At 35.2% G+C, this 11,846-nt stretch overlaps 1 protein-coding gene across 2 annotated transcripts; it reads left to right on the plus strand.

The window, feature by feature from the left end:
- The first annotated feature begins 5,657 nt into the window (after window positions 1-5,657).
- LOC132046729 (E3 ubiquitin-protein ligase WAV3-like) lies at window positions 5,658-8,767 on the plus strand. 2 transcript variants are annotated; one of them, XM_059437458.1, is made up of 2 exons: window positions 5,658-6,547; window positions 6,674-8,767. In XM_059437458.1, exons 1-2 carry the CDS (start codon window positions 6,185-6,187, stop codon window positions 8,390-8,392), a joined length of 2,082 nt encoding a protein of 693 aa, XP_059293441.1. In that variant the 5' UTR covers window positions 5,658-6,184; the 3' UTR covers window positions 8,393-8,767. The 2 variants fall into 2 exon arrangements, with proteins under 2 accessions (XP_059293441.1, XP_059293442.1); XM_059437459.1 differs by having other exon boundaries at window positions 6,677-8,767.
- Window positions 8,768-11,846: the final 3,079 nt, after the last annotated feature.

The following is an 11,846-nucleotide window of genomic DNA, read 5'->3' on the forward strand; positions in this document are numbered from 1 at the left end:
TTAAATAAGAGGCTACGTAACAATACAGGTAGTTGAACATTGTCTCGCTTATCCTTCCATACTAGTAGTCGTAGTATTACTTGATCTTGTAAATCCTTGTTGTTCGATTTTTGTTACCATATGTTGTTTCTTGTAGTTTGATTATCGTATTATTTATTGTAACCGTTATTTTATTTTTTTCGAAATTTTTTGTCATTCTATTTTTAGTATCTTGTCGTGACATCTTCACTTCTATTATTTCTTTTCTCAAACTGCTTTGAAATGTTTTTTCTTGAGCTAAGGGTCTATCGGAAATGGTTTCCACCTCTCGAGGTAAAGATTTGTTTAAAAATCCCCCCCCCCCCGACAAATCCCAATCCCTCGCTCTATTATCTTCGAAGTGAATTGCTTTATTCGTAAGGATGCAACTAACTATACTCTTCCACCCGGAAGGTATTTTTGAGCTACTAGGCTTGTGGAGAGGGCATGTTTAGCTAATTGACTCATGGGGAGAGAATTTTTCTTCCGAAAAACAGAATGGATGGAAAAGTTATTCTATTTTGAATAGTTTAGGAGTATTTGTGATCCTTTTATCTCTATTAAAAAATTGTATTAATATAATAGCTAAACGACATATTTTGATCTGAAAACATCACATAAAGACTTAAATTCACCCTAAGATGCATTAAGATAGTTTGATTTTGGCAAAATACATCAAATCACACTTAAATTAAAATGCTGAGTTCACACTCAAACTATGCATGAGACCTATTACACACCTAAACATCTTAAAAGTGAATTTAATACCACCCTAAAAGTTGATGTGGCAAAAAAAATATAATTAATAAATAGGCGAGTGAAGTAGTAAAAAAAAAAATTAATAAAAATTATTTTTTTCAACTATTCTTCTCCAAAAAAAAAAAAATGTCAACCCCCATCAGCCAAACCCTTCTTATTTTTCATTTAACTACCACACCCCAACCCCCATCTTCTCTTCCACCCTCACGCTACCTCCACCGCCATGCCGCCCCTGCACTTCTCCTCACCTTCACACCACACAACCCCCAAACCCTTCGCCTTCTTCATTCTTTGAACGAGATTCATGACCATGAATGGTTTCGAGCCATTATGGTGGTGTACCGTGGTGTTTGATTTTTGGTTGATTTGGTGGTAGATGGTGAAATTTATGAGTAATTGTGATTTTTTGTGGTGGTAAGTTGTGGGTTTGGTGGTGGGTTGTCAACTCGCTGGTGGTGATTTAGCGGTTTTGATTGTAGTGGTGATGTGATTTTGGTGGTGAATTCACCTATTGATGATGAATTTGGCTATGGTGGCAATGGTTGTGGCATGATCCCGGTGATGGATTTGGTTGGTGGCGGGCTGCCAGCAATTGTGGTTTAACGGTGGGATGGTTTAGTGATGAAGGATATAATTATTGGAGGATTTTAAGGGATTAATTAGTGTAAATATAATTAACAAAAGAAAAATCAAATGAATAAAGAAAAAGAAAAGAATATAAAATCAAAATTTAGTAGATTTCCAACGTGGCGGCGAGTGTGTAACACCTCCTCGAACATTTTAAAATGTCGAGTGTATAATAGGCCGCTGTATAATTTGATATTTGGTTATAATTTAATTGTGATTTGATATATTTTGCCTTTTGTCTTAATGATTGGATTGCATCCTAGGTTAATAAAATTATGTCAAATATTTTTGAAATGTTTTATGATGAAAGAACTTTATATACTAAGTTGGAAAGGTCTGATCTCACCACAGGGTCCACAACAAACACAGATCATCAATAATGAGACATAACAAAAGGTTGGGTCAATCTCATTTGTCAAAGCTGGAAAGTAAAGCCTCCAAACCAACCATAGAGTTGATAGCAAAGTCAGAATCCTAACAGGAGATTCAGAAAAATGTAAAAATGATTTACCTCAAAGCTTACTGAATATTTTGAGGATTCTATTTATACTGTTTATTTATATGAAAAAGTTAATTTAAAATTCTATTTACACAGTATATTCGGGAGAAATTGATGCACCAGTGAGCTGGGTCAGATTGGTACAATGTAGGGTCTTTATTTTGCAGGCTATATTAGTACTACTAATTTATTACTAGCTTTTTGTTGGTCGACTGTACTAGTTACTATTGCGCCTCAAGCGTCTATGGATTAATAATTACAGTGGGGTGTATAAATAATTCCACTAATTCATCTTTACTAAACAAAATTATTATTGCCCATTATGGCCATTACTCCATCTACCTCTAAAGTGTACAGCATTTTACATGATATGTAGACAATAATTAGGACTGATGGTCGTGGTTCAATGTAGGTTAATATCTATATATAATATAAAGCTAGACATAGATAAAGTGATGTGGCACCTCTCTATGGCTACCATTCTTATTTATCTTTTTTCTCCTTTTTTTTGATATTTTTTCCTTCATTTATCTACATAATTTATTAACTAATTAGATTAGCAAAAGCCTCATAAATTAAAATATCCCTTTACAATAGTTTAACCCACGTAGCAATAAAGTACAATTAGTCTTCTGCTTCAGCCCACGTTATAGTAATATTAATTGATACATTAAATTTATTTGCACTAAAGTCCTAAGCCGTTTTTCATCACAATCCATTTTTTTATTACTTAATTTTTCCTCTCCTCCATAATTATTTATTTATGTAGAGTTTTGAATAGGATAAGCTTGGAAATGGTAAAATATGGAAGGTCCACATTTATAATACCTCTAATTCTCATTAAAAAATTTTACTCTACCTTCTGTTTAAATTTACACACGCAACCAAATTCTTTAAGCTGACCTATTGTTTCGTATCTCTTTTCATTTTTGATTTTCTAAAGCTACTAGTAGAGTGGAAACCATCGTGCCCTCTCTGAAGATATAATTACTAAGATTTAATTTTCAGTCTTTTCCTTCAATATATCCATAGAGTTATCAGTTCGATTACTCATTATTGTAGTTATTTTATAGAACTACTCTACTGTATAATTGCAAATGGATCTTTTATGATGTTGCTTATTGAGATTCTTTAGTCATTTAAGATTGTAAATTTTCTCCATCATGATAGAATACGTCCATATTTTGTAAACATTTTCTAAAAGGGTTTTATAATATAGCATGGCGATTCCATTTATTGCTTTAAAGTTTTAGATTGAATAGTCAATTGAACTTCAAGGAAAGTGTCGATTTTAAATTTACACACACACACACAAAATCAGATTCTTTCAGCTATAATATCGATCGCTTCGTCTTTTTTTCGTTTTCGATTTTCTTTTGCACATTTTAGTAATTTTGTTTGGAACCTGCATATTTCATTTATACACATTGTTTTGCTTCTTTTTTTCTATAAGATTCCAAAATCTACTCAAATTCTTCCTCCACTTTCCTTTATTTTAATATTCACATTATTAGTGACAAAAACAGGAGACTGCATTGAAAGTCCGATTTGATTTGATTTTGGCTATTTGGATGAGGAGAGACAAAGGTATGAGTGTAGATTGACAGTTTGGTACTTTGGTTTGGCTTGATTTTGGCCATTTGAATGAGGAGAAAGTTGATTGCTTAACTCATGAATTAAGTTAATCATTTGAGGACAAATTCTAATGAGCTTTTTTCTCATTAATTGGGTGCTGATTTTTTTTATTTTACATAGAATTGAATTTAATTAAGCAGGATTTTCTCTATATAAAGATTTTCTAAGACCACGTGTCAACTAACAGGTGACAAAGTAAATAATAATTGTTGAATGTTCAAAGTATTAATAAAATATTTTAGAGCATTGTATTATGATTTTAGAAAGAAAAAAATTGTCTTCTGTAATTGTTCCATGTGATATCAGGTAATTTCCTTCATTTCATGTGTGTTTGAAGCTTATATATCTTTAGTTTAAAATAAAGCCTTATTTAAACTTTGTTTTTCTCCTGATAGTGTTGACCTGATTTCTTAGACAAAAGACAGTTGTTAGTGCATATGTAAGAGGTTCGAAATTTAGATATTCAGATGCACTTACAAGTTAAAATTTCATCAAATTGTAGAAATTTATCTAATTGCAGGTAATATGTTGATTTAACTCAATGTTTAAAAATTTAAGATTCGCAAAATACAAGTGACGTTAAAATTTTAAACTTTGTACGTTTGAATTATTATTTGTTGCAACAAAAATATAAAATAGCTTTTAGTGTTCGCAGAACACACTTTTTGTTATTTTTTATATTTGACTACCATCAAGAGATTGAATCATAAAATCATCAGGTTTTTATAACCGCGCGAAGCGCGAATAAATTCACTAGTTAATTAAGTATATACATATTGTTAAGAAAGTGAATAAGGTGATACCTGTACTCACTAAGTTAAAATAGTTTATAAAATTCCAAAGTTTACCATTCATGGAGAAGAATAGAGTATGTTAGGCCTCATTTGTTTGCACATAATGGAGGTCTGAATCTGAATGGTTCAGACCTTAGGTCATTAAGTGCATTTGTTTACATTAAGATCTAAGCACTTATTTGGTCGGAATAAGTCTTAATCATTAAGTTGTTGAATAAAGTCTTAATATCATTAAGAGGTACTTTATATAGATAATTTTTAACACCAGCTCCACCCCACCCCCACTCCCACCACCCACCCCAACCCTCCACTACCCCACACCCTATACCAAACCACCCACCACCCACCCCAAACCCTACCGCCCCACTCACCGCTACCACCAACACCACCCTAACTCCCCACCTATCCACACCTCGCCCGCCCCATTCACCACCCACCTGCCTTACCCCCAACCACCTACTCCCAGACCCATGACATCACCACCACCCACCCCTACCTACCCATCCCGCTCACTACCACGCACGTACCCCACCCACCGCCACTAGAAAGCATCTCCGCTAACAAACATAAATGTTTTTTTTTTTTTTTATTAAATTTGTATTATTTTCTAATATTTAGTTACTTTATTATTTGAATTGTATATTTATTATGTTTAAATAAACATATTATGCACATTCAGATGTTGAAGAAAAAACAAACAGTCATAATCATTCATTGTTCAGATCTAAAGTCAACACCTAATTCATTCAGATTCAGACGACTTAATTTTAATGAAAACAAATGAGGTTTTAGAGTCGTTTGTTCATAAGTGTGTTTATCAAACTGACCTATTACTTCAATTTGATATATGAAAGTTGAATTTTCTAGGCAATTGTAATGTTTTTAACTCACAAAACGTCAATTATATTGTCACGTCGAACATAATTTCAATTTCAAACATCATCTTTGACTTAATTTTATTTTATTTCTTTCTCAAATATCAACCAACTTATGGCCCATGCCTACTTAATATCCATATTGACACTGTAAGAATTATTCCAACTCATGGGAGGCCGCAAATTATAATTACCATCTTAGATACTGTAAAAAAGATGTTGTAATTGTACTCAAGCGAGTCACGTGGGTAAGAGCAAAAAAGATGTAAAGGTGAAAACTATTGTAGGGGAAAAGGTAGGAAAAAGAAAGCTAACAATGGAAAGAATTAATAAGATGCAAGTTGGCTAATAGTAATGAGAGATATTTCATGACAGAGATGGTTTCATACAGAGTCCTATTTAATCGTGAAAATAGAAATAGTCTGCAGATTAGTGTAAAAGCCAATACGTTGACTTGCCTATACCCATATTCAAGCAAACCTCCATTTGCCGGTAACCCCATTATCCCACTCTGTAAACAATTTTAAAAATTGGTCCCCATCCTTCCCTATTTTTTAAGATAAGATATTCCCACCTCGAAAAAAGCCTCTGCAATCCAATAAAAGAGACTCACTGGGATTTTAAGTTTCACATTAAAGTATTTTTGGTAGCATTTGCAGTGATCTTTTTGTGTATACTGATTGATACAAAGAGAGAAAAAAGGAAAGAGAAAGCAACATTGCAGAAAGAGCAAAAAGGAAGAAGGAGAAAGGATTTATATTCAAAGAAAGGGAGAGGAAACATAAGTTTGTTTGTTTTTGTCTTCTTCTTTATCTTAATTCTCCTTTACTACTACGTCTTTTCCTCTGTTTGGTTTGTTAATACCAAATCCCATTTCATAAAACCAACCCAACCCTCTTTTTTCTCCATTACCATCATCATCATCACATCAACCAAAAAACAAAAAACAGAAAAAGAAAAGAATCAGAGCACTCACAATGGTTTTGGGATGGCGAAGAGCTTTTTGTACATCAATCCCCAGAGATCAAAAAAAGCAAGACAACACAAACACAAACCCAAGTACTCCAAGTCCAAGGCTCAGTTCCAAATTTGGGTTTTTCTCTAACCCTTCAACCCCACGTTTACAGTCACCACCGGTTTCCAGTTCATTACTCCGTTGCCGGACCACCACTGCTCCGCCGTCCACCGCCACTGTGACGGCGGCGTCAGCTCCAGGAAGTCCAAAGCTTCAATGCAAAATTACCAAAAATAGCCCTCGGTTTTTTAACCGCTCTACACCTTCTTCCCCACGTTCACCTTCCACTTTTTCGCTTATCAAATCCAGCTTTCGCTTTCCTAAGGTAATGCCAATAACTGATTAATACTGTTCACTTTTCTGTACACATTTCTGCATAGTAGAATACAATTATGTGTGCCAAAAAGTTCCTTTTTTTTTCCTTTCTAACTTGTTTTTTTTTCCTGTATAGCAGACAAAGTGCGGCGTATGTTTACAAACGGTGAGAACTGGGCAAGGCACTGCTATTTTCACAGCTGAATGCTCTCATAGTTTTCACTTCCCATGTATCGCAGCTCTGTTAAGGAAACAAACTGCTCTTGTATGTCCTGTTTGCAACTCTGAATGGAAGGAGCTGCCTCTATTGTCGATACACGATAATACTCAAAAGCCACTAAAAGTTGAAGAGAAAACCATTAGAGAAGTATCTATATCTCCATCACCCAAAGCAAAAAGAGATATTAAATTTACAAACGAAAGGCCTATTTTGAAGGTGTACAATGATGATGAGCCACTCATGTCACCTACTTCTGGTGCTCGGTTCAATCCGATCCCTGAATCCGATGAGTACGATGAAGATAATGTGGTTGAAGAATTTCAAGGTTTTTTCGTTGATGCAAAGGTTAAGGGTAGTTCGGTAAATTTAACCAACTTCGAGGCGAGGTTATTGCCTGAAGCTGCAGTTGTATCAGTTGGCCGGAGTTACGAAACATATGTGATAATATTGAAACTTAAATCTCCACCAGCGTTAACAACAACAGCACGAAGAGCACCTATTGATCTTGTTATGGTACTTGATGTTAGTGGAAAAATGAAACCTCAAAATATCCAAATGATGAAACGTGCAATGAGGTTATTAACATCATCACTATCCTCATCCGATCGGCTTTCCATTGTTGCCTTCTCCACAACATCCAAACGGCTTTTACCGTTACGGAGAATGACAAGTAACGGAAAGCGATCAGCACGTCGCATTGTGGATGCTATTGTGCCTCTAGATGGAACAGGGACCAGTGCTAGCGACGCGCTTAAAAAGGCTGCGAAGGTTCTAGAAGATCGTAGAGAGCGTAACCCCGTTGCTAGTATCATGCTCTTATCAGACACTCCAAGTGAACGCTCCACCACCACCATCTCTACCTATCCGGTACATTCAATCGGAGTAAACCAATCAAACGACGAAGTTTTCACAAAATTCATAAACGTCGTCGTTCGAGATGTTCGAGTTCAGCTAGGGTTTGTTTCCGGTTCAGCACCAGCTGAAGTAGCAGCGGTTTATTCATACACGAACCGGCCATCAGCTCTCGGTTCCGGTTCAGTTCGGCTCGGTGATTTCTACGCTGAGGAAGAAAGGAAGTTATTGGTGGAACTAAAAGTTCCCACGTCAGCAATTGGGACCCACCACGTTTTGTCCGTTAAATGTTCTTACAAAGACCCATCAACTCAAGAGCTCATCAATTGCAAAGAACAAGCTCTATTGGTCCCACGTCCACATGCCGTTAGATCATCAACACCTAATATCCAACGGCTTAGAGATCTCTTCATTTCGACTCGAGCCGTGGCTGAGTCTCGGCGAATGATTGAGCGAAATGACTTAACCGGCGCCCACCACATGTTGTCTTCCGCTCGAGCTTTGTTGGTTCAGTCGAATTCTAGCTCGGCTGGTGAATTCGTTCATGGCTTGGAAACCGAGCTGTCCGAGCTGCATCACAAAAGGCAAACTCAAGCTCAAACTCAATCTCAGCAGCCGCATCGGCGTAGAATAAACGTACAACAAAGAGAGGACGATAAAGCCGAGCCGCTTACACCTACATCAGCTTGGAGAGCCGCTGAAAGGCTAGCTAAAGTGGCTATCATGAGAAAATCGTTGAATAGAGTCAGTGATTTACACGGCTTCGAAGATGCAAGATTTTAGTTTAGGTTTTCCTTTTTTTTCTTTTTTTTGGTAAATCCTTTTTTTGTTTTTTTGTTATTATAGAGATAGGTTAAAATATAGGGGCCTATCTATCCATTATGAAGAAAAAAATAAAAGTAAAAAAACGACAAAGGGTACCCGACGGCTCGGCGCTTTCTGCAGAGGAACACAACAGATAGTGAAAGGGGCAAAGTGGGTACCCCACAGTTGGGTGATTGATTGATTAAGGCAGTGGGTATTAGAGGAGCTATGTCCTATATGTTTTTGTCTTTTATTTATCTCCCAAAAAATTTTATAATCTTTTCTTTTAACTTCTTCTTATGTAGAGATTTTAATGATGTTTAAATGGAGATGAACAGAATAATCTTTCTTCAATTTGTGTCAGTGATTGTCTCTCTAATCTTTTTGTTTTGTTCCCTTAAAGTTTATAGGTTTTGGAAATTCAAGGAATAGCCATTGCACAATAATGGGCTATGTATTGTTTATTGCTACTGTGCCTAAATAACTGGAAAAACCTAATTAGAGGATTTAATTTGCTAACTGATGTGGCTGCATAATTTTTTAGCTGACGCGATGAAAGGATTTTTCTCGCTTTTGGTCTTGCATCAAACAAAATAGCTGCTGATGGATTAGTCAAGAATAGGGACTGGAAAGGTGGGTGTTATATTCAATTCATTTAATTTCTCTTTAATACTATATGGTAAATATGATAAATGCAAAACAACTGTTCTTGTACTTTAGTTTTTGATGAAGGACAATATGTATTGATTGAAGTACGCAGCAATGCATGGAGCCTGGTTGCTCATCACATAACTCCACAGAATACCCAAATCACAACGATTCTTTATTGATCTTGGCGTCACATCTGCTGAATCATTGCACTAAACTCCAGGACTAATTTAATGGGCAAATAAATACAATTTCCCTCTTGGTGAATAATACCAAGTGCAATTATTCTTTTTCAAGCCATAAAAATTTTATATCTAAAAAATAATTTGATGTTTAACTTCTCATTTTATCTTTGGTTAGATATTTCCGTAGCCACGCAAATGTTATAATATGGGTTGAATCATAACTCTTTATAATTATGACATGCTTAAAATTATAAATTTCAAATGTCTTCATATTTTTTTTTAGAATTTTTAGTCTGAGTCAAATTATATCACCAATAAAGGAAGTGAGGGAGTACTATAATTTAGCAACTTGTATAAAGGGGATTCACTAGCCCATTGCCGAACTTATTGGTCAAAATATGTGAGAAGTGGAACGAGACAAAGGAATTCTACACTGCTGCCAAATATGAAAACACAGGACATGATGTACATCCCTATTTTAGAGTCATCATCAAATATCAATTGGTAGAAAAAAATTGAAAGATAATGACCCAACAAAGAGGAGGATTATTAAAATATCCGCTCTCTAATCCCAATAGCAAAAGGCAAAACTGGGGAGGCTTAATCACATGCTTAGAGTCGTGGACCACACATAATCATCAAATCCACTTAGTTTCCAGATAAATCGTCTGTTCTTGAAAATCCCAAGAAATTAGCAAGAAAAAGTGATCTATTTATGCACTTTAATGAAATTCCACGTTAGCGTGACTTTAGCTATACGTTTGTGAAAACTAAGGAAAAAAGATAGAGAGCTTTTTTGCAAATGAAAGTATGCATGAAAGGAAGAGATGAGAAAAAGGTTTAAGAAGAACGTAAATAATTACATTAATAAAGTAGGAAAAGAGACTAAAAGCTTATTACTGTAGTACTTCTTTTACTTTTTTGGTGCTCTTCCCCTGAAATTGCGTACCTTTGTTAGAGCTTTTTGAGAAGTAAGTACTATAATATCAAAAGGGGTTATAGGAGTTGGTACATTTTATCTGCTCCCTTTTAGGCAAATTCTTACCAATCCAAACCAAACAATTCCATTGGAATCGAAAAGACACCAACTTTTACTTCTTTATATGTCATTATAAAATATGATAAAGTAGCCAATGGGAAAGGTTATACCTAAAACAAATACTTATACCTAAAACAAATACTATATGGTTCGTTGATGCTGTACTTTATGTCTTCATACTCATATCATGTTCTCTATTTGTGGGGCTGTCACATTTTTTTAACCAATTTAACACTGTATCCTTCACCAGATCTCTAAGATCTGGAATCCAAAGAGACGTGTCCCAATAAATAGAGAACACTTAATATGAGCAAGTGAATGGAAATATAAATGGGCGGACAAACGACATTAAAAAAGTTGCACTTCAAGTAATGATGAATCAATTTCTTCATGTTCTAGAGAATAAGTTCGATGATAGATCTAGGCAACAAATATCTGAGATTAACTTACTCTTTAAAATTTTCTCCCTCCGTCTCAAATAAATATTTGTCGCATTTTTCATTTACACGCTCTTTAAGAAAGCATTTATAAGGTAGCATTTTAACTATTTTATCCTCTAAACATATTTCATGTAATTTCTCCTCAATAAATATATACTCCATCAATGGTGAGAACCTCTTAAATGTTGCTACTTAATACAAGGGTAAAATAGTAAAAAGTTACTTGATTTTGTCTTTGATTAAATAAAGCGACATATTTTGATACAAATATTTTTAGTAAGAATAACAAATATTTTGAGACTGAGGGAGTACAATTTATGACGATGAGTCCTGCTATTTATAGATAGCTAGTTGACACCATTAAAGAGACGTGTCCCAATAAACAGATATTTCATTACTCATATGAGGGGAATTTATACCTGAAAGGGAAATTTATTCCTGAAATATCATGTCTTCGCAAGTGTTCGATTATTTTGAAGAATCGTCTCCTCAGAAAAGACAAGAGGAGGATGGGTTATTAGACAATTGTCTCTTACTAACCTAGAAATAGAGATCATCACGGAAATATTCCAATTTAAAACCTCATTGAAAAGTCATGTGCTTAGATGGAAAGTTTATCCAGAAAAATCATTACCTTCCTAAGAACAATTATCCATGATATCGTATCTTGAGAAAGACAGCCGAAAGACATAGGATAAACTGACCAAGGTTGTTTTGGTTATTCAAACCAAAAACATATCAGTGAGGAGAAACCAAATGGTGTTATAACCACAAGTTGTCCAAACACCCATTCTGACTGCTCAATCCAGTCAACTGAGTCAAGCGATCAACAGCTTGCCTTGTTAAAAAATATTTCGACCAATATCACAGGCATTCCTTCAAGTCCATATCACATTTGGTTTACTCCACCATGTAAACTAGCATATAACAACAGACTAAGCGCTGAAGTGGAAAAAGAACGCATTGCGCCAGAAAATATATCACAAAGAAAAAGAAAAGGGGAAGGGGGTGGGGTTTTTGGGGGGGGGGGGGTGCGGTTAAAGAAACAGAATTCATCTCATCCAGTATATCAATCAATCTCGGATTAGTTACTACTTACCTTATTTCCTCCTCAACCCTTC

The sequence above is a fragment of the Lycium ferocissimum genome, chromosome 2 (genome assembly GCF_029784015.1).
Source record: "Lycium ferocissimum isolate CSIRO_LF1 chromosome 2, AGI_CSIRO_Lferr_CH_V1, whole genome shotgun sequence".
Lineage (NCBI taxonomy): Eukaryota > Viridiplantae > Streptophyta > Magnoliopsida > Solanales > Solanaceae > Lycium > Lycium ferocissimum.

Coding starts and splice junctions, on each gene's coding strand:
- LOC132046729 (XM_059437458.1), top strand. CDS start 6,185: ATGGTTTTGGGATGGCGAAGAGCTTTTTGTACATCAATCCCCAGAGAT. Junction 6,548..6,673: donor CCAGCTTTCGCTTTCCTAAG/GTAATGCCAATA, acceptor TTTCCTGTATAG/CAGACAAAGTGCGGCGTATG.